The 24,111-nt window shown below is 41.2% G+C and overlaps 1 protein-coding gene across 2 annotated transcripts in view; it reads left to right on the top strand.

Annotated features, from left to right (window-relative positions):
- Nucleotides 1–24,111, top strand: part of EVC2 (EvC ciliary complex subunit 2) — a 427,809-nt gene that overhangs the window by 377,760 nt on the left and 25,938 nt on the right. For both annotated transcript variants that reach the window (XM_053704149.1, XM_053704148.1), the window contains one exon: nucleotides 15,223–15,324. In XM_053704149.1, the coding sequence (XP_053560124.1) occupies nucleotides 15,223–15,324 (102 nt within the window). The remainder of the gene's footprint in view (nucleotides 1–15,222; nucleotides 15,325–24,111) is intronic.

Raw genomic sequence — 24,111 nt, 5'->3', positions numbered from 1 at the left:
TAAATATTGTATCTCTACATTGTATTTTTTTTCTGCTCCACTATATAATCTTTATACATGTATCTATAGTTGTCCTTTGCACAGGACCTCTTGTTTTTTGTACATTGCTGTTAATGTTTAAGTTTATATAAACATTTGCTTTCTGTTTTTATGTGAGTAAGCTGAAATACCACAATTTTAATTTTTAAATAGAGATAAAAGTACAAAAAGAAAATGCTTCAATGTGCGATAAATATTCTGATTTGAAACTGCTCACCTCAAGCTAAGAAGCTGTGGTCGTGCTTTGTTCAGGGGGATTGACACGTAGACAAGTTCTCTTGTTGGGAACCTTGATGGTCTGTGCCTTGCTAAATGGGATCTTATGTGTTTAATCGCTGCATATGGGGTCAAACACATAGACGATTAGTCACAATCCTTTAGAAAAGCTTTTCAAATGTGTTTTCTACAAAAAATAGACTTTAATGGTTTTTCTAAAGGACTGGGAGCTAGCTAAATGCATATAGTGAGCCAATGACAATAAGCATATGTGTGTAGTCATCGATCACCAACTGGCTCCCAGTAGTGCTGCTCATGAGCCTAGATGCCTAGAAGTTAGTCAATTTGATAATAAAAGGAAATTGAATAGTCTCTTACACTTAATTTTGCTTTTCACTTGGAAATTAGTTGCATAGTCAATACAAATTCCTTAATGAAGGAGTTAAAGGTTACCAGGTGACTCTCAAGGAGTAAAAAGAAACACAAACCAAAGTATGGAATGGAATAAAGAAACAAGAACATACTTTGCAATAACAGTAAATGTAGACGACTCTAGGTCATATCAGGAAGCCATGTAGGATTTTAGGAAGAAAATCAGAGATTTCCAAACAGATGATACTGTAGAGGGAAGGTTGTACCTGTGCAAAAAGATGATACTGTTCAAGAAAGGCTGTACCCATACAAACAGATGATACTGTACAGGAAAGGCTGTACCTGTGCAAACAGATGACACTGTACAGGAAAGGCTGTACCCGTGCAAACAGATGACACTGTACAGGAAAGGCTGTACCCATGCAAACAGATGATACTGTACAGGAAAGGCTGTACCTGTGCAAACAGATGATACTGTACAGGAAAGACTGTACCCGTGCAAACAGATGATACTGTACAGGAAAGGCTGTACCTGTGCAAACAGATGATACTGTACAGGAAAGACTGTACCCGTGCAAACAGATGATACTGTACAGGAAAGGCTGTACCCGTGCAAACAGATGATACTGTACAGGAAAGGCTGTACCCGTGCAAACAGATGTTACTGTACAGGAAAGGCTGTACCTGTGCAAACAGATGATACTGTAGAGGGAAGGTTGTACCTGTGCAAACAGATGATACTGTACAAGAAAGGCTGTACCCATACAAACAGATGATACTATACAGGAAAGGTTGTACCCGTGCAAACAAATGACACTGTACAGGAAAGGCTGTACCTGTGCAAACAGATGATACTGTACAGGAAAGGCTGTACCTGTGCAAACAGATGATACTGTACAGGAAAGGCTGTACCTGTGCAAACAGATGATACTGTACAGGAAAGGCTGTACCCATGCAAACAGATGATACTGTACAGGAAAGGCTGTACCCCTGCAAACAAATGACACTGTACAGGAAAGGCTGTACCTGTGCAAACAGATGATACTGTACAGGAAAGGCTGTACCTGTGCAAACAGATGATACTGTACAGGAAAGGTTGTACCTGTGCAAACAGATGATACTGTACAGGAAAGGCTGTACCTGTGCAAACAGACGATACTGTACAGGAAAGGCTGTACCCGTGCAAACAGATGATGCTGTACAGGAAAGGCTGTAGCCGTGCAAACAGATGATACTGTACAGGAAAGGCTGTACCTGTGCAAACAGATGATACTGTACAGGAAAGGCTGTACCCGTGCAAACAGATGATACTGTACAGGAAAGGCTGTACCTGTGCAAACAGATGATACTGTACAGGAAAGGCTGTACCCGTGCAAACAGATGATACTGTACAGGAAAGGCTGTACCTGTGCAAACAGATGATACTGTACAGGAAAGGCTGTACCCGTGCAAACAAATGACACTGTACAGGAAAGGCTGTACCTGTGCAAACAGATGATACTGTACAGGAAAGGCTGTACCTGTGCAAACCGATGATACTGTACAGGAAACGCTGTACCTGTGCAAACAGATGATACTGTACAAATAAGGCTGTACCGTGCAAACAGATGATACTGTACAGGAAAGGCTGTACCTGTTCAAACAGATGATACTGTACAGGAAAGGCTGTACCTGTGCAAACAGATGATACTGTACAGGAAAGGCTGTGCCCGTGCAAACAGATGATACTGTACAGGAAAGGCTGTACCTGTTCAAACAGATGATACTGTACAGGAAAGGCTGTACCTGTGCAAACAGATGATACTGTACAAATAAGGCTGTACCCGTGCAAACAGATGATACTGTACAGGAAAGGCTGTAGCCGTGCAAACAGATGATACTGTACAGGAAAGGCTGTACCTGTGCAAACAGATGATACTGTACAGGAAAGGCTGTACCCGTGCAAACAAATAACTCTGTACAGGAAAGGCTGTACCCGTGCAAACAAATGACACTGTACAGGAAAGGCTGAACCTGTGCAAACAGATGACACTGTACAGGAAAGGCTGTACCCGTGCAAACAGATGTTACTGTACAGGAAAGGCTGTACCTGTACAAACAGATGATACTGTAGAGGGAAGGTTGTACCTGTGCAAAAAGATGATACTGTACAAGAAAGGCTGTACCCATACAAACAGATGATACTGTACAGGAAAGGCTGTACCCGTGCAAACAAATGACACTGTACAGGAAAGGCTGTACCTGTGCAAACAGATGATACTGTACAGGAAAGGCTGTACCTGTGCAAACTGATGATACTGTACAGGAAAGGCTGTGCCTGTGCAAACAGTTGATACGTTACAAATAAGACTGTACCTGTGCAAACAGATGATACGGTACAGGAAAGGCTGTACCTGTGCAAACAGATGATACTGTACAGGAAAGGCTGTACCCGTGCAAACAGATGATACTGTACAGGAAAGGCTGTACCTGTGCAAACAGATGATACTGTACAGGAAAGGCTGTAGCCGTGCAAACAGATGATACTGTACAGGAAAGGCTGTAGCCGTGCAAACAGATGATACTGTATAGGAAAGACTGTACCTGTGCAAACAGATGATACTGTACAGGAAAGGCTGTACTTGTGCAAACAGATGATACTGTACAGGAAAGGCTGTACCCGTGCAAACAGATGATACTGTACAGGAAAGGCTGTACCTGTGCAAACAATTGATAGTGTACAGGAAAGGCTGTAACCGTACAAACAGATGATACTGTATAGGAAAGGCTGTAGCCGTGCAAACAGATGATACTGTACAGGAAAGGCTGTACCTGTACAAACAGATGATACTGTAAAGGAAAGGCTGTACCTGTGCAAACAGATGATACTGTACAGGAAAGGCTGTACCCGTGCAAACAGATGATACTGTACAGGAAAGGCTTTACCTGTGCAAATAGATGATACTGTACAAATAAGGCTGTACTCGTGCAAACAGATAATACTGTACAAATAAGGCTGTACCCGTGCAAACAGATGATACTGTACAAATAAGGCTGTACCCGTGCAAACAGATGATACTGTACAGGAAAGGTTGTACCTGTGCAAAAATATGATACTGTACAGGAAAGGCTGTACCCATGCAAACAGATGATACTGTACAGGAAAGACTGTACCTGTGCAAACAGATGATACTGTACAGGAAAGGCTGTACCTGTGCAAACAGATGATACTGTACAAGAAAGGCTGTACCAGTACATACAGATGATACTGTACAAATAAGGCTGTACCCGTGCAAACATGATACTGTACAGGAAAGGCTGTACCTGTGCAAACAGATGATACTGTAGAGGAAAGGCTGTAGCCGTGCAAACAGATGATACTGTATAGGAAAGGCTGTACCTGTGCAAACAGATGATACTGTATAGGAAAGGCTGTACCTGTGCAAACAGATGATACTGTATAGGAAAGGCTGTAGTCCTGCAAACAGATGATACTATACAAGAAAGGCTGTACCCGTGCAAACAGATGATACTGTACAGGAAAGGCTGTACCTGTGCAAACAGATAATACTGTACAAATAAGGCTGTACCCGTGCAAACAGATGATACTGTACCGGAATGTCTGTACCTGTGCAAACAGATGATACTGTACAGGAAAGGCTGTACCCGTGCAAACAGATGATACTGTACAGGAAAGGCTGTACCTGTGCAAACAGATAAAACTGTACAGGAAAGGCTGTACCCGTGCAAACAAATGACACTGTACAGGAAAGGCTGTAACTGTGCAAACAGATGATACTGTACAGGAAAGGCTGTACCTGTGCAAACCGATGATACTGTACAGGAAATGCTGTACCTGTGCAAACAGATGATACTGTACAAATAAGGCTGTACCCGTGCAAACAGATGATACTGTACAGGAAAGGCTGTAGCTGTGCAAACAGATGATATTGTACAGGAAAAGCTGTGCCTGTGCAAACAGATGATACTGTACAGGAAAAGCTATACCTGTGCAAACAGATGATACTGTAAACATAAGGCTGTACCGGTGCAAACAGATGATACTGTACAGGAAAGGCTGTACCCGTGCAAAAATATTATACTGTACAGGAAAGGCGGTGCCTGTGCAAACAGATGATACTATACAGGAAAGGCTGTAACTGTGCAAACAGATGATACTGTACAGGAAAGGCTGTACCTGTGCAAACAGATGATACTGTACAGGAAAGGCTGTACCTGTGCAAACAGATTATGCTGTACAGGAAAGGCTGTACCCATGCAAACAGATTATACTGCACAGGAAAGGCTGTACCTGTGCAAACAGATGGTACTGTACAGGAAAGGCTGTAGTACTGCAAACAGATGATACTGTACAGGAAAGGCTGTGCCTTTGCAAACAGATGATACTGTACAGGAAAGGCTGTGCCTGTGCAAAACAGATGATACTGTACAGGAAAGGCTGTATCTGTGCAAACAGATGATACTGTACATGAAAGGCTGTACCTGTGCAAACAGATGATGCTGTACAAGAAAGGCTTTACCTGTGCAAATAGATGATACTGTACAAATAAAGCTGTACTCGTGCAAACAGATAATACTGTACAAATAAGGCTGTACCCGTGCAAACAGATGATACTGTACAAATAAGGCTGTACACGTGCAAACGGATGATACTGTACATTAAAGGTTGTGCCTGTGCAAAAATATGATACTGTACAGGAAAGGCTGTACCTGTGCAAAAATATGATACTGTACAGGAAAGGCTGTACCTGTGCAAACAGATGATATTGTACAGGAAAGGCTGTACCTGTTCAAACAGATGATACTGTACAGGAAAGGCTGTACCTGTGCAAACAGATGATACTGTACAGGAAAGGCTGTAGCCGTGCAAACAGATGATACTGTACAGGAAAGGCTGTAGCCGTGCAAACAGATGATATTGTACAGGAAAGGCTGTACCTGTTCAAACAGATGATACTGTACAGGAAAGGCTGTACCTGTGCAAACAGATGATACTGTACAGGAAAGGCTGTAGCCGTGCAAACAGATGATACTGTACAGGAAAGGCTGTAGCCGTGCAAACAGATGATACTGTACAGGAAAGGCTGTACCTGTGCAAACAGATGATACTGTACAGGAAAGGTTGTACCTGTGCAAAAATATGATACTGTACAGGAAAGGCTGTACCTGTGCAAACAGATGATACTGTACAGGAAAGGCTGTACCTGTGCAAACAGATGATACTGTACAAATAAGGCTGTACTCGTGCAAACAGATGATACTGTACAGGAATGTCTGTACCTGTGCAAACAGATGATATTGTACAGGAAAGGCTGTACCCGTGCAAACAGATGATACTGTACAGGAAAGGCTGTACCTGTGCAAACAGATAAAACTGTACAGGAAAGGCTGTAGCTGTGCAAACAAATGATACTGTATAGGAAAGGCTGTACCTGTGCAAACAGATGATACTGTACAGGAAAGGCTGTACCCGTGCAAACAAATGACACTGTACAGGAAAGGCTGTGCCTGTGCAAACAGATGATACTGTACAGGAAAGGCTGTACCTGTGCAAACAGATGAAACTGTACAGGAAAGGCTGTACCCGTGCAAACAGATGATACTGTACAGGAAAGGCTGTACCTGTGCAAACAGATGATACTGTACAGGAAAGGCTGTACCTGTGCAAACCGATGATACTGTACAGGAAACGCTGTACCTGTGCAAACAGATGATACTGTACAAATAAGGCTGTACCCGTGCAAACAGATGATACTGTACAGGAAAGGCTGTAGCTGTGCAAACAGATGATATTGTACAGGAAAAGCTGTGCCTGTGCAAACAGATGATACTGTACAGGAAAGGCTATACCTGTGCAAACAGATGATACTGTAAAAATAAGGCTGTACCGGTGCAAACAGATGATACTGTACAGGAAAGGCTGTACCCGTGCAAAAATATTATACTGTACAGAAAAGGCGGTACCTGTGCAAACAGATGATACTATACAGGAAAGGCTGTATCTGTGCAAACAGATGATACTGTACAGGAAAGGCTGTACCTGTGCAAACAGATGATACTGTACAGGAAAGGCTGTACCTGTGCAAACAGATTATGCTGTACAGGAAAGGCTGTACCCGTGCAAACAGATTATACTGTACAGGAAAGGCTGTACCTGTGCAAACAGATGGTACTGTACAGGAAAGGCTGTAGTACTGCAAACAGATGATACTGTACAGGAAAGGCTGTGCCTTTGCAAACAGATGATACTGTACAGGAAAGGCTGTACCTGTGCAAACAGATGATACTGTACAATAAAGGCTTTACCTGTGCAAATAGATGATACTGTACAAATAAAGCTGTACTCGTGCAAACAGATAATACTGTACAAATAAGGCTGTACCCGTGCAAACAGATGATACTGTACAAATAAGGCTGTACCCGTGCAAACGGATGATACTGTACATTAAAGGTTGTACCTGTGCAAAAATATGATACTGTACAGGAAAGGCTGTACCTGTGCAAAAATATGATACTGTACAGGAAAGGCTGTACCTGTGCAAACAGATGATACTGTACAGGATAGGCTGTACCTGTGCAAACAGATGATACTGTACTGGAAAGGCTGTACCTGTGCAAACAGATGATATTGTACAGGAAAGGCTGTACCTGTTCAAACAGATGATACTGTACAGGAAAGGCTGTAGCCGTGCAAACAGATGATACTGTACAGGAAAGGCTGTAACCGTGCAAACAGATGATACTGTACATGAAAGGCTGTACCTGTGCAAACAGATGATACTGTACAGGAAAGGCTGTACCCATACAAACAGATGATACTGTACAAGAAAGGCTGTACCCATACAAACAGATGATACTGTACAGGAAAGGCTGTGCCCGTGCAAACAAATGACACTGTACAGGAAAGGCTGTACCTGTGCAAACAGATGATACTGTACAGGAAAGGCTGTACCCGTGCAAACAGATGATACTGTACAGGAAAGGCTGTACCTGTGCAAACAGATGACACTGTACAGGAAAGGCTGTACCTGTGCAAACAGATGATACTGTACAGGAAAGGCTGTACCTGTGCAAACAGATGATACTGTACAGGAAAGGCTGTACCCGTGCAAACAAATGACACTGTACAGGAATGGCTGTACCTGTGCAAACAGATGATACTGTACAGGAAAAGCTGTAGCCGTGCAAACAGATGATACTGTACAGGAAAGGCTGTACCTGTGCAAACCGATGATACTGTACAGGAAAAGCTGTAGCCGTGCAAACAGATGATACTGTACAGGAAAGGCTGTACCCGTGCAAACAAATGACACTGTACAGGAAAGGCTGTACCCGTGCAAACAAATGACACTGTACAGGAAAGGCTGAACCTGTACAAACAGATGACACTGTACAGGAAAGGCTGAACCTGTACAAACAGATGACACTGTACAGGAAAGGCTGTACCCGTGCAAACAGATGTTACTGTACAGGAAAGGCTGTACCTGTACAAACAGATGATACTGTAGACGGAAGGTTGTACCTGTGCAAACATATGATACTGTACAAGAAAGGCTGTACCTGTGCAAACAGATGATACTGTACAGGAAAAGCTGTAGCCGTGCAAACAGATGATACTGTACAGGAAAGGCTGTACCCGTGCAAACAAATGACACTGTACAGGAAATGCTGAACCTGTACAAACAGATGACACTGTACAGGAAAGGCTGTACCCGTGCAAACAGATGTTACTGTACAGGAAAGGCTGTACCTGTACAAACAGATGATACTGTAGACGGAAGGTTGTACCTGTGCAAACAGGTGATACTGTACAAGAAAGGCTGTACCTGTGCAAACAGATGATACTGTACAGGAAAAGCTGTAGCCGTGCAAACAGATGATACTGTACAGGAAAGGCTGTACCCGTGCAAACAAATGACACTGTACAGGAAAGGCTGTACCCGTGCAAACAAATGACACTGTACAGGAAAGGCTTTACCTGTGCAAACAGATGATACTGTACAAGAAAGGCTGCACCTGTGCAAACAGATGATACTGTACAGGAAAGGCTGTACCTGTGCAAACAGATGATTCTTTACAAAGAAGACTGTACCTGTGCAAAAAGATGATACTGTACAGGAAAGGCTGTACCTGTGCAAACAGATGATACTGTACAGGAAAGGCTGTACCTGTGCAAACAGATGATACTGTACAGGAAAGGCTGTACCCGTGCAAACAGATGATACTGTACAGGAAAGGCTGTACCCATGCAAACAGATGATACTGTATAGGAAAGGTTGTACCCATGCAAACAGATGATACTGTACAGGAAATGCTGTACCCCTGCAAACAGATGATACTGTATAGGAAAGGCTGTACCCATGCAAACAGATGATACTGTACAGGAAAGGCTGTACCTGTGCAAACAGATAATACTGTACAGGAAAGGCTGTAACTGTGCAAACAAATGATACTGTACAGGAAAGTCTGTACCTGTGCAAACATTTTATGCTGTACAGGAAAGCCTGTACCCATGCAAACATATGTTACTGTACAGGAAAGGCTGTACCTGTGCAAACAGATATTACTGTACAGGAAAGGCTGTACTCCTGCAAACAGATGATACTGTACAGGAAAGGTTGTACCCCTTCAAACAGATGATACCGTACAGGAAAGGCTGTACTCTTGCAAAGAGATGATACTGTACAGGAAAGGCTGTACCTGTGCAAACAGATGTTACTGTACAGGAAAGGCTGTACCTGTGCAAACAGATGATACTGTACAGGAAAGGCTGTACCTCTGCAAACAGATGTTACTGTACAGGAAAGGCTGTACCTGTGCAAACAGGTGATACAGTACAGGAAATGCTGTACCCCTGCAAACAGATGATAATGTACAGAAAAGGCTGTACCCCTGCAAATAGGTGATACTGTACAGGAAAGGCTGTACCCCTGCAAACAGATGATAATGTACAGAAAAGGCTGTACCTCTGCAAACAGATGATACTGTACAGGAAAGGCTGTGCCTGTGCAAACAGATGATACTGTACAGGAAAGGCTGTACCTGTGCAAACAGATGAAACTGTACAGGAAAGGCTGTATCCGTGCAAACATGATACTGTACAGGAAAGGCTGTGCCTTTGCAAACAGATGATACTGCACCGGAAAGGCTGTACCTGTGCAAACAGATGATACTGTACAGGAAAGACTGTACCTGTGCAAACAGATAATACTGTACAGGAAAGGCTGTGCCTGTGCAAACAGATGATACTGCACATGAAAGGCTGTACCTGTGCAAACAGATGATACTGTACAGGAAAGGCTGTACCTGTGCAAACAGATGATACTGTACAGGAAAGACTGTACCTGTGCAAACAGATGATACTGTACAAGAAAGGCTGTGCCTGTGCAAACAGATGCTACTGTACTGGAAAGGCTGTGCCTGTGCAAACAGATGATACTGTATAGGAAAGGCTGTACCTGTGCAAATAGATGATACTGGTTATAAAAAGGCACAAATTAGCAATGTGAGATTTGAAATATTTCTCCATATTCTTTCTGCAGCCGCCTAAGCTGACACGAAAGATGAAACACATTAGTCAAAAACCTCAGAATGTTGTTAATGACCTCTACAAATGTTTCCCTAGAGCAAGAAGGACGAGTCAAATTACACACTGGTACATAAATGCTAGAAAGCAGTGTAACAAGTTTCCCAAGAGCAAAGATAATCTCCAGAACTTTCCATCAAATAAGATGCTTAAATGGACAGTAAACACTAGAGATTGTAATGTAAAATGCTTAATTATGCTGGGTAAAACAGCTTTGCAATATAGTTTCATTATTTATGTTGACCTTTCCTATAAGTCTGAAAACTGTAAATATTTTAGTCCTGAAATCTAAATGAGCACATGGCAGGCTTCACCAGCCTAACCCTATCACATATCTGTATCTCATTTGCAGTCTTTTATCATTTCTTCTCGAGCCAAACAATGGAGGTTTTGTTAACAAAATAACAGTTGCAAACCCTGTGTTTTGCAGACTTAAATCTGGATTAGCTTCTCCAGATAAAAAAACTGGTTTATAGACTTTGACCATTGAATAACAGCTGCAGCAAGCAAGGTGTTAATCTGTTCTAATAACGTTTAGACTCTGTTGATATGATAATCTATTGAAAGACTGTGCAAAAATGTTGTAATTACAAGGTGTTTACTGTCGCTTTAAAGGAATATTCTGATGCAAAAATTATGTTCTCTAGTTTTTAGAGCATGTAATATTTTCCATAACTGACCTTAGCCAATTATGGAGTCGATTCCTGATCTTTACAAAATTTTGTTTGTCGGAATGTTCCTTTAAAGGGATATGAAACCCCCAATTATCTAATCGTTCAGATAGAGCATGACATTTTAAACAACTTTCTAATTTACTTCTATTATCATATTATCTTTGTCTCTCTGTATCTTTTGTTGAAAAGCAGGAAAGTACACTAAGGATCATGCACGTGTCTAGAGCACTGTATGCAAGCAGTTTTGCATGAATGTTATTCAGATTCAAGGGCACTAGATGGCAGCACTATTTCCTGCCATTTAGTTCTCCAGATACCTACCTAGGTATCTCTTTAACAAGGAATATCATGGAAACTAAATTTGATAACAAAAGCAAATTGGAAATTTTTTAAAATTGTATGCTGTCTGTACCACAGAAGAAAATATTTTGGTTTCATATCCCTTTAAGTGTGCCTGCACATCTCAAACACTTGTACACTATTGTCAAACAAAGTTAAGTAATGTTAGGACAACTACCAGAAACAAAAAAATTAGGAACCAATTTGTAGACAGAAAAAAATATATATTTTTTTTGTCTTCTGTAAATCTAGTCACCATTAATTTTAGATAATCAAGATCACAGTTCTTTAATTCCAGACCCACTAACAGACCACAAGTTCAGGGTTACATTTTGGATTAAAATAGATTAGTTAACCATATTTACTGAGCAGTGAATAAATTGCTATACGTGAAACTGGACCTAAGCAGTACTAATAAGTGGACCTAAGCAGTACTAATAAGTAAATAAATATATTAATTTAATATGCTTTTGAATGTGATTTTGGTGTGAGGTTAGCTGGTTAAAGAGATTTAGGGCAGCCAACAGGAGCAAAGCAAGGTAAAGACTTAGGAGGAAGCATGGAGGTGCAGACAAAAATAAGTTTACTGGAACAGCAGAACTACTATAGGAAGCTGTAAAATCTGAGACAGAGAGAAAAAAAACTATAAAAATAAACCTTACCTTAATGTGTGAAGTATCAGCATGACACTATACATTTAGCCACAGCAGCACATGTCACTTCTTTGCTAGGAACAAGTTCCCTCTCACCCTGCACTAGAAAATGCTGCATGGGGGTGGGGCATGTGTGCACTCACATATTCTTCCCACTGACACCTTTCTACAAAGAACTGTTCCCCTAACAAACTTCAGTTAGTTGATCTTAGGGCCACAGCAAAAAGAGCAGGGCTAAAGGGACCAGCAGACTGGATGCTGTCTGCCCAAGGCTGCATGGATACAGTGTGAGACGAGTCACACAGCCTCAAGACTGAAGAGAGCAGTGTGTGCAACTGCACAGATGCTCAAATCTTCGCATGCCTGCCACTCCAGCTTTCTGCTGCATGTGCCTACAGTCAGCCCTACCCAGAAACTATCCCCACCACCAGAGCAGTTACCTGGTAACAGTGGTAACCCCAGCAGGACCTTTTCTGATGCAGTGGGATTGGCTGGATGCCGAGTTAGGGCTTAGCATTCAGTGCTGCACAGTGCACATCTAAAACAGCACATGGCAATAGCTTGGCATGTCACATGACACCGGCACAGTCTGGCATAGTTTCTCACAAATAAATATAAGCAGAAAACTTTATGACATCAGCAGTCTGGCATGAGCCAAAAAAAAATAATATTTTTTTTTAAGGACTCTTGGGCCCCTCAACAAAGACTGGGCCCTGGGCAGCTGCCCCTTTTGCCCTGTGTTAAAGACAGCCCTGCTTATAGTAAATGCTATTACTGTTTCAGTGGCATATGCACATATGCTACGTGTTACTAGAGCATCATGAATGATTCAGAGATCTGGTGGTGGTGTGTATTGCGTCAGAGAAGTGTGACTCATACAAGCCACGTTTTACTCTCTGAGAAGGTCTGGTGTTTGAATGCTGGCGCACGGAGCAATCCCAGCATATGTGTGTATGTCACTGAAAACAATAATAACTTTTACTAGAAACTTATAGAATTATAATGCAAAAATGCTTCAATTTAAAATGTAAATGCACCCATGCCCACTACATTTTTTACTTTCTATCCCGTTAACCCCTTAACGACCAACAAAGTATGGGGTACGTCCTGCAAAAAAAAATGCAGTTAACGACCGAGGACGTACCCTGTACGTCGTTGGTCTTTGAAAGTGGTGGAAGCGATCCTGACCAGAATATGGCTTTTTTTTTCTTTTTTTTTAAATACCTTTTATTTTAGTACTGGCAGACTTTCTGTCAGTACTTAAGATGGCGGGGGCAATTGTGGGGTGGGGGAGGAAAGAGCTGTTTGGGAGGGATCAGGGGGTGTAATGTGTCAGGTGGGAGGCTGATCTCTACACTAAAGCTAAAATTAACCCTGCAAGCTCCCTACAAGCTACCTAATTAACCCCTTTACTGCTAGACATAATACCTGTGTGATGAGCAGCGGCATTTAGGGGCCTTCTAATTACTAAAAAGCAAAGCCAAAGCCATATATGTCTGCTATTTCTGAACAAAGAGGGTCCCAGAGAAGCATTTACAACCATTTATGCCATAATTGCACAAGCTATTTGTAAATAATTTCAGTGAGAAGCCTAAAGTTTGTGAAAAAGTGAACGATTTTGTTTTATTTGATCGCATTTGGCGGTGAAATAGTGGCATGAAATATACCAAAATGGGCCTCGATAAATACTTTGGGTTGTCTACTACACTAAAGCTAAAATTAACCCTACAAGCTCCCTAATTAACCCCTTCACTGCTGGGCATAATACATGTGTGGTGCATAGCGGCATTTAATAGCCTTCTAATAATCAAAAAGCAACACCAAAGCCATATATGTCTCCTTTTTTTTTTTAACAAAGGGGTTCCCAGAGAAGCATTTACAACCATTTTTGCCATAATTGCACAAGCTGTTTGTAAATAATTTCAGTGAGAAACCTAAAATTGTGAAACATTTTGTGAAAAAGTGAACGATTTTTTTTTTATTCAATCGCATTTGGCGGTGAAATGGTGGCCTGAAATATAGCAAAATGGTCCTAGATCAATACTTTGTGACGTCTTCTAAAAGAAATATATATACATGTCGAGGAATATTCAGGGATTCCTAAAAGATATCAGTGTTCCAATGTAACTATCGCTGATTTTGAAAAAAAAGTGGTTTGGAAATAGCAAAGTGCTAACTTATATTTATTGCCCTATAACTTGCAAACAACATGTAAACATTGGGTATTTCTAAACTCAGGACAAAATTTAGAAACTATTTAGCATGTGTGTTTTTGGTGGTTGTAGATTTGTAACAGATTTTGGGGGTCAAAGTTAGAAAAAGTGTGATTTTTTTTCCTCCTATTTTATAAATTTGTTATAGTAAATTATAAGATATGATGAAAATAATGGTATCTTTAGAAAGTCCATTTAATGGCGAGAAAAACGGTATATAATATTTGTGGGTACAGTAAATGAGTAAGAGGAAAATTACAGCTAAACACAAAGACCACAGAAATGTAAAAATAGCCTTGGTCCCAAACGGACAGAAAATGGAAAAGTGCTGTGGTCCTTAAAGGGACAGTATACACTCATTTTCATATAACTGCATGTTATAGACACTACTATAAAGAATATGATGCACGGATACTGATATAAAAATCCAGTATAAAATGGTTTAAAAACTTACTCAGAAGCACTCAGTTTAGCTCTGTTGAAAAGGTAGCTGGAAAACTCACTGCAAGTGGGAAATAAGACACCCCCCTCCCCTTCTTTTGCACATGAAAAGACCCTTTACACAAACAGGAGCAAGCTGGAGTAGGTAGCTGACGGTATTCTCATAAAACTTTGGGGCTTGGTTAGGAGTCTGAAAATCAGAGCAACATTATTTAAAAATAAGCAAAAGTATACATTTTTTTAAAAAAAACAACTTTATGTGCTATATAAATAGATCATCTACAAAACATTTATGCAAAGAAAAAATGAGTGTATAATGTCCCTTTAAGGGGTTAAAGAAGAGATTTGTTTCCATTTTTGTTGTATAAGATTGTTAAATCAAAACAGATGGGTTTTTTCTTTGCAAATAGCTAAACTGGAGAAAAAAAATTGTAAACCACAAACCAATAAGCTCAAAATAAATCAGCTTTATATACAGAGACATTTATGTATAAAAAGAAGCAAGGGAAAGCCTCTGTCATCTTGAAATATAGTTTTGAGCGCTGAGAAAACTATGAGCAAGAGAAAGTATCGTGCATAGGCTTGTGTGTTTGTTGCCAATATAAAAAGAGAAGAGCGTTTTCATAGGAGAACCAGTGATTTACCCAACTCTGTTATTGCATATAATAACTTTAGTCATTTGATTTCAGAAAACACCAGGAGTTATGGACAGTTATTGAGAAGAGGTTAAAAGAAGGTCTGGTTATCCAAGATAACGATAAAAGTTCATCTGCTAGAAGAAAGAAAAGAAGGTAAATACCGTTTTTCTGGTTTTACTACATCATAGGGTATATATGTTTGTATGTACTTATGTATATATGTTCTTAAATATAAATAAGATTATGCACTTTAGGGGCTTTTTTCTTTGTTAAATGTTGCAGGTTCAGAATTAATTTTATATGCTGGTCATTGTTTTCAAGTTCATTTGGCTGTTTATTTTAAGGGTATTCTATAAGAGAAAATTGCCACCATTCTAAACCCCACAAAAACTTGTGAGAATTATTTTGTGTGGCTATTTCAGCAGATTGAAATGGACCCTAATAAAATATTTTACAATTCACAGAATTGTGGGAAATGGGACACATTGTGTTTCGATGGTAACATGATCAAAACAGACCCTAAACTAAGTTTACAAAAATGTATGGCAAGCAACAGTGTGTATGTGTGTGCGCATGCTTACACTTGCGCATGCATTGTTAACAAGGGAAGCACTTAACCAAGGAATGAAAATACTTTAATAGCTTTTACCTAGGAAAAGCTTTTATCTCAACTTTAACAGATTTTACCTATGAAAAACAAAGTAAAGAAGTGTCAGCAGAAATCAACCTCCCAGTGGGGTGAGAGAGAGAGCTCAGCCCATTTAAAAAGGTGTCCCTGCAGCTGCCTTGTATACAATTATGTCTTATCATTTGGGTGCCTGAGTACAGTGCCCTTTAAGTAAGTGATTACCATGAGTAGTGTTTTCTAATGTAATACCAACTTTGCTTTAAGAAGTTGCTTGTTAAATGTAATTGCACCGCTTGTGCAAGATACAGTAATGGCTTATAATGTATTGTTAGATATGGGCTCCAACCATAAATAAATTGGACCTTTATGTCCAGAAATATTTTAGATTTTTTTAAATAAACCCATGTTGAGGTTTTGATACGAGTAATATGACTTTTGTAATAAATTTAAGAAGCAATAAAATAGAGTAGCTGTATTTTTTTCTCTGCTAATTAGCATTTCTGTATTATGCATTCTGCTCTCGCTTAGTAAAAATTTCTCTATTAAAGGATTTAAAAGGTTCTTAGTTCTACTAAGAACAGCCAGAATAAAACCACATTAAATGTATATTTTAACATTCATTACATGATGTTGTTACCATCATTTGTAATTCCTCTAGAAAATTAAAAGTTGGAGTTCATATAAAGAGTAGAAATTTTCTCAATGCCCTTTTATACCGTAGAAAGCTATTTTCTTGTCATTGTAATGAACTATAGTTCCTATTCCTTACTCCATCACTTATTCCATTTAATTTTAGAGACATTTTAATGAGTTTTCATGTTCATTTGAATGATCCATTTATTGCAAATAGAGAGTTGTAAGAATGCAAGAATAAGTTAGCGAAAGTGATATTTTGCGCTCCATTTATAATCTGGCCCACAATCATTAACAATTTTGTTTTAAATGATTTCATAAATATATAATATGGGCGCGATTACATATGCGGTGTTTGCCCGTTTTTAGTCAGGTATTTTTATCACATATACGGCGCCGCATATAAATGTGGCGTGTATATTTCACCCGTCGCCCGCTAATTTTACTCCCATAAACTAACATAGAACCGGGTCGCAAGTCAGTATCACATATTCAGCACAAGGACTTATGCTGCGAAAATTGAAAACATTTACTCTATTTTCACCTCGCCACACATGGGCAGACGCAGCAAGCCTTGCGCTGAAAATGTGAGCACCGTAACTCCCTGGAAGTATTAACAAACACCTAATGCATGCGCAGTATCTATCTACCTATCAGCCGCCATCCCCCACCGCAATAACTAATAAAGTATATTAACCCCTAATCCGCCAACCCCCACATTGCAATATAGCTAATAAACGTATTAACCCCTAGTCCACCGACCTTCACATCGCAAAGTATCTAGTAAACATATTAACCCCTAATCCGCCAAACCCCCACAACACAATAAACCTAATAAATCTATTAACCCCTAAACCGCCAACTCCCCACAAAGCAATATGCTTAATTAAACTATTAACCCCTAATCCACCATTCACCCACATCGCAATCTACCTAATAAAAGTATTAACCCCTAAATCCGCCAACCCCAACATCGCAAACTACCTAATAAATATATTAACCCCTAATCCACCAATCCCCCACAATGCATTAAACCTAATTACACTATTAACCCCTAAACCGCCAACCCCCCACAATACAAATAACTAACGGCTAGATTACGAGTTTTGCGTTATGAGGTATAACGCTGCTTTTTCACTACCGCTGCTATTACGAGTCTTGTCAAAAAAGCTGTACCGCACACTTTTTTGGCCGTAACGCAAATTAACTTACGTACCACCCACACAACCAACCCCACAAATAAAATCCTATGTAAAAAAAACCTAAGCTCCCCATTGCCCTGAAAAGGGCATTTGGATGGGCATTGCCCTAAAAATGGCATTTAGCTCTTTTTCAAGTGCCCAAACCCTAAGCTAAAAATAAAACCCACCCAATAAACCCTTAAAAAAAACTAACACCCCCGAAGATCCACTTACAGTTTTGAAGAACGGACATCCATCCTCAACGAAGCCGGGAGAAGTCTTCATCCAAGCGGGAAGAAGTCCTCAATGAAGCCGGGAGAAGTATTCATCCAAGCCGGCAGAAGTGGTCCTCCAGACGGGTATCTTCTGTCTTCATCCATCCGGCGCAGAGCGGGTCCATCTTCAAGACATCCGGCGTGGAGCATCCTCTTCAATCAAAGTCTTCTTCCAGAATGAAGGTTCCATTAAGTGACGTCATCCAAGATGGCGTCCCTTGAATTCCGATTGGCTGATAGATAGATCAGCCAATCGGAATTAAAGGTGAAAAAATCCTATTGGCTAATGCAATCAGCCAATAGGATTGAGCTTGCATTCTATTGGCTGATTGGAAAGCCCGGTCTATAAAACTGTAAGTGGATCTTAGGGGGTTAGTGTTAGGTTTTTTTAAGGGTTTATTGGGTGGGTTTTATTTTTAGCTTATGGTTTGGGCTGAAAAAGAGCTAAATGCCATTTTAAGGGCAATGCACACCCAAATGCCCTTTTTAGGGCAATGGGGAGCTTAGGTTTTTTTAGTTAGGATTTTATTTGGGGGGTTGGTTGTGTGGGTGGTGGGTTTTACTGTTGGGGGGTTGTTTGTATTTTTTTTTTTTACAGGTAAAAGAGCTGATTTCTTTGGGGCAATGCCCCGCAAAAGGCCCTTTTAAGGGCTATTGGTAGTTTAGTTTAGGCTAGGGTTTTTTTATTTTGGGGGGGCTTTTTGTATTTTGATAGGGCTATTAGATTAAGTGTAATTAGTTTAAATATCTGATAATTTCTTTTTTTATTTTGTGTAATTTAGTGTTTGTTTGTTTTTTTTGTAATTTAGGTAATTGTATTTAATTTAGGTAATTTATTTAATTGTAGTGTAAGGTTAAGTGTTAGTGTAACTCAGGTTAGGTTTTGGTTTACAGGTAAATTTGTATTTATTTTAGCTAGGTAGTTAGTAAATAGTTAATAACTATTTACTAACTATTCTACCTAGTTAAAATAAATACAAACTTGCCTGTGAAATAAAAATAAAGCCTAAGCTAGCTACAATGTAACTATTGGTTATATTGTAGCTATCTTAGGGTTTATTTTACAGGTAAGTATTTAGTTTTAAATAGGAATTATTTAGTTTTTAATAGTAGATTTTATTTAGATTTATTTTAATTATATTTAAGTTAGGGGGTGTTAGGGTTAGACTTAGGTTTAGGGGTTAATAAATTTAGTATAGTGGCAGCGATGTTGGGGGCGGCAGATTAGGGGTTAATAAATGTAGGTATGTGGCGGCGATATTAGGGATTAATAATATTTAACTAGTGTTTGTGATGCGGGAGTGCGGTGGTTTGGGGGTTAATATCTTTATTATAGTGGCGGCGATGTCCGGAGCGGCAGATTAGGGGTTAATAACATTATATAGGTGTTGGCGATTTCAGGGGCAACAGATTAGGGGTTAATAAGTGTAAGATTAGGGGTGTTTAGACTCGGGGTTCATGTTAGGGTGTTAGGTGTAAACATACATTTTGTTTCCCCATAGGAATCAATGGGGCTGCGTTACGGAGCTTTACCCTGCTTTTTTGCACGTGTTAGACTTTTTCTCAGCCGGCTCTCCCCATTGATGTCTATGGGGAAATCGTGCACGAGCATGTAAAACCAGCTCACCGCAACTTTCAGCAGCGCTGGTATTGGAGTGCGGTATGGAGCTCAATTTTGTTAGACTCTAACTTCTTGCCTGTTAACGCCGGGTTTTTATAAACCTGTAATACCAGCGCTGTTGGGAAGTGAGCGGTGACAATAACGTGCAAGTTAGCACAGCACCCCTCATAACGCAAAACTCGTAATCTAGCCGTAATTTAATTACTAAGCCCCCTAACCTAACACCCCCTAAATTAACCCCAATTACATATATTTAAATAGTATCTTACAATTAAAATAAAAACATAATTTATGCTTACCTGATAAATTCCTTTCTCCTGTAGTGTAGTCAGTCCACGGGTCATCCATTACTTATGGAATATATCTCTTCCTAACAGGAAACTGCAAGAGAATTACCCAGCAGAGCTGCTATATAGCTCCTCCCCTCACCTATCATACTCAGTCATTCGACCAAAGCAGACGAGAAAGGAGGAACCACAGGGTACAGTGGTGACTGGAGTTTAATTAAAATTTAGACCTGCCGTAAAAACAGGGCGGGCCGTGGACTGACTACACTACAGGAGAAAGGAATTTATCAGGTAAGCATAAATTATGTTTTCTCCTGTTAAGTGTAGTCAGTCCACGGGTCATCCATTACTTATGGAATACCAATACCAAAGCTAAAGTACACGGATGAAGGGAGGGACAAGGCAGGAACATTAAACAGAAGGAACCACTGCCTGAAGTACCTTTCTCCCAAAAATAGCCTCCGACGAAGCAAAAGTGTCAAATTTGTAAAATTTTGAAAAAGTGTGAAGCGAAGACCAAGTCGCAGCCTTGCAAATCTGTTCAACAGAGGCCTCATTTTTAAAGGCCCAGGTGGAAGCCACAGCTCTAGTAGAATGAGCTGTAATCCTTTCAGGAGGCTGCTGTCCAGCAGTCTCATAGGCTAAGCGTATTATGCTACGAAGCCAAAAAGAGAGAGAGGTAGCCGAAGCCTTTTGACCTCTCCTCTGTCCTGAGTAAACGACAAACAGGGAAGAAGTTTGACGAAAATCCTTAGTTGCCTGCAAATAGAATTTCAGGGCACGGACTACGTCCAGATTATGCAAAAGTCGTTCTTTCTTTGAAGAAGGGTTAGGACACAGAGATGGAACAACAATCTCTTGATTGATATTCCTGTTAGTAACTACCTTAGGTAAGAACCCAGGTTTAGTACGCAGGACTACCTTGTCTGAATGAAAAATCAGATAAGGAGAATCACAATGTAAGGCAGATAACTCAGAGACTCTTCGAGCCGAGGAAATAGCCATCAAAAACAGAACTTTCCAAGATAACAGCTTGATATCAATGGAATGAAGGGGTTCAAATGGAACACCTTGGAGAACATTAAGAACTAAGTTTAAGCTCCACGGTGGAGCAACAGACTTAAACACAGGCTTAATCCTAGTTAAAGCCTGACAGAAAGCCTGAACGTCTGGAACTTCAGCCAGACGTTTGTGTAGAAGAATAGACAGAGCAGAAATCTGTCCCTTTAACGAACTAGTAGATAAGCCCTTTTCTAAACCCTCTTGTAGAAAGGACAATATCCTAGGAATCCTAACCTTACTCCATGAGTAACTCTTGGATTCGCACCAATGTAAATATTTACGCCATATCTTATGGTAAATTTTTCTGGTAACAGGCTTCCTAGCCTGTATTAAGGTATCAATAACCGACTCCGAGAAGCCACGCTTTGATAGAATCAAGCGTTCAATCTCCATGCAGTCAGCCTCAGAGAAATTAGATTTGGATGTTTGAAAGGACCCTGAATTAGAAGGTCCTGTCTCAGAGGCAGAGACCACGGTGGACAGGACGACATGTCCACTAGGTCTGCATACCAGGTCCTGCGTAGCCACGCAGGCGCTATCAGAATCACCGAAGCTCTCTCCTGTTTGATCTTGGCAATCAAACGAGGAAGCATCGGGAATGGTGGAAACACATAAGCCATGTTGAAGACCCAAGGGGCTGTCAGAGCATCTATCAGCACCGCTCCCGGGTCCCTGGACCTGGATCCGTAACAAGGAAGCTTGGCGTTCGGACGAGACGCCATGAGATCCAGATCTGGATTGCCCCAACGACGAATCAGTTGAGCAAAGACCTCCGGATGAAGCTCCCACTCCCCCGGATGAAAAGTCTGGCGACTTAGAAAATCCGCCTCCCAGTTCTCCACGCCTGGGATGTAGATCGCTGACAGGTGGCAAGAGTGAGACTCTGCCCAGCGAATTATCTTTGAGACTTCCAACATCGCTAGGGAACTTCTGGTTCCCCCTTGATGGTTGATGTAAGCCACAGTCGTGATGTTGTCCGACTGAAATCTGATGAACCTCAGAGTTGCTAACTGAGGCCAAGCTAGGAGAGCATTGAATATTGCTCTTAACTCCAGAATATTTATTGGGAGGAGTTTCTCCTCCTGAGTCCATAATCCCTGAGCTTTCAGGGAATTCCAGACTGCTCCCCAGCCTAGAAGGCTGGCGTCTGTTGTTACAATCGTCCAATCTGGCCTTCGAAAGGTCATCCCCTTGGACAGATGTGGCCGAGAAAGCCACCATAGAAGAGAATCTCTGGTCTCTTGATCCAGATTTAGTAGGGGGGACAAATCTGAGTAATCCCCGTTCCACTGATTTAGCATGCACAATTGCAGCGGTCTGAGATGCAGGCGCGCAAATGGTACTATGTCCATTGCCGCTACCATTAAGCCGATTACTTCCATGCACTGAGCTACTGACGGGTGTGGAATGGAGTGAAGGACACGGCAAGCATTTAGAAGTTTTAATAACCTGGCCTCTGTCAGGTAAATTTTCATCTCTACAGAATCTATAAGAGTCCCTAGAAAGGGAACTCTTGTAAGTGGTAATAGAGAACTCTTTTCCACGTTCACCTTCCACGCATGCGACCTCAGAAATGCCAGAACTATCTCTGTATGAGACTTGGCAGTTTGAAAACTTGACGCTTGTATCAGAATGTCGTCTAGGTACGGAGTCACCGCTATGCCTCGCGGTCTTAGTACCGCCAGAAGTGATCCTAGAATTTTTGTAAAGATTCTTGGAGCCGTAGCTAATCCGAAGGGAAGAGCTACAAACTGGTAATGCCTGTCTAGGAAGGCAAATCTCAGATACCGGTAATGGTCCTTGTGAATCGGTATGTGAAGGTAGGCATCCTTTAGATCCACTGTGGTCATGTACTGACCCTCTTGGATCATGGGAAGGATAGTTCGAATAGTTTCCATTTTGAATGATGGAACTCTTAGAAATTTGTTTAGGATCTTTAAGTCCAAGATTGGCCTGGAGGTTCCCTCTTTCTTGGGAACCACAAATAGGTTTGAATAGAATCCCTGCCCGTGTTCCGTCCGCGGAACTGGGTGGATTACCCCCATTAGTAAGAGGTCTTGTACACAGCGTAGAAACGCCTCTTTCTTTATTTGGTTTGCTGATAACCTTGAAAGATGAAATCTCCCCTGTGGAGGAGAAGTTTTGAAGTCCAGGAGATATCCCTGAGATATGATCTCCAACGCCCAGGGATCCTGGACATCTCTTGCCCAAGCCTGGGCGAAGAGAGAAAGTCTGCCCCCCACTAGATCCGTTTCCGGATAGGGGGCCCTCTCTTCATGCTGTTTTGGGGGCAGCAGCAGGTTTCTTGGCCTGCTTGCCCCTGTTCCAGGACTGGTTAACTTTCCAGCCCTGTCTGAAACGAGCAACAGCTCCTTCCTGTTTTGGAGCGGAGGAAGTTGATGCTGCTCCTGCCTTGAAGTTACGAAAGGCACGAAAATTAGACTGTTTGGCCTTTGATTTGGCCCTGTCCTGAGGTAGAGCATGGCCCTTACCTCCCGTAATGTCAGCAATAATTTCTTTCAAGCCGGGCCCGAATAAGGTCTGCCCTTTGAAAGGAATATTAAGCAATTTAGATTTAGAAGTCACGTCAGCTGACCAGGATTTAAGCCATAGCGCTCTGCGCGCTTGGATGGCGAATCCGGAGTTCTTAGCCGTAAGTTTGGTTAAATGCACAACGGCATCAGAAACAAATGCGTTAGCTAGCTTAAGTGTCTTAAGCTTGTTGATTATTTCATCCAATGGAGCTGAGCGAATGGCCTCTTCCAGAGACTCAAACCAGAATGCTGCCGCAGCAGTGACAGGCGCAATGCATGCGAGGGGCTGTAAAATAAAACCTTGTTGAACAAACATTTTCTTAAGGTAACCCTCTAATTTTTTATCCATTGGATCTGAAAAGGCACAACTATCCTCCACCGGGATAGTGGTACGCTTAGCTAAAGTAGAAACTGCTCCCTCCACCTTAGGGACCGTCTGCCATAAGTCTCGTGTGGTGGCGTCAATAGGAAACATTTTCCTAAATATGGGAGGAGGGGTAAAAGGCACACCCTCTGTAAGCCTTTTTGGTATAGGAAATTCGCCAGTACACACCGGTACCGCATAGTATCTATCCAACCTACATAATTTCTCTGGAATTGCAACCGTGTTACAATCATTCAGAGCCGCTAATACCTCCCCTAGCAATGTGCGGAGGTTCTCTAGCTTAAATTTAAAATTGGAAATCTCTGAATCCAGTCTCCCTGGATCAGATCCGTCA

Source organism: Bombina bombina, chromosome 2, assembly GCF_027579735.1.
Source record: "Bombina bombina isolate aBomBom1 chromosome 2, aBomBom1.pri, whole genome shotgun sequence".
NCBI classification, from domain to species: Eukaryota; Metazoa; Chordata; class Amphibia; order Anura; family Bombinatoridae; genus Bombina; species Bombina bombina.
This window is presented reverse-complemented; position numbering and strand designations above follow the sequence as displayed.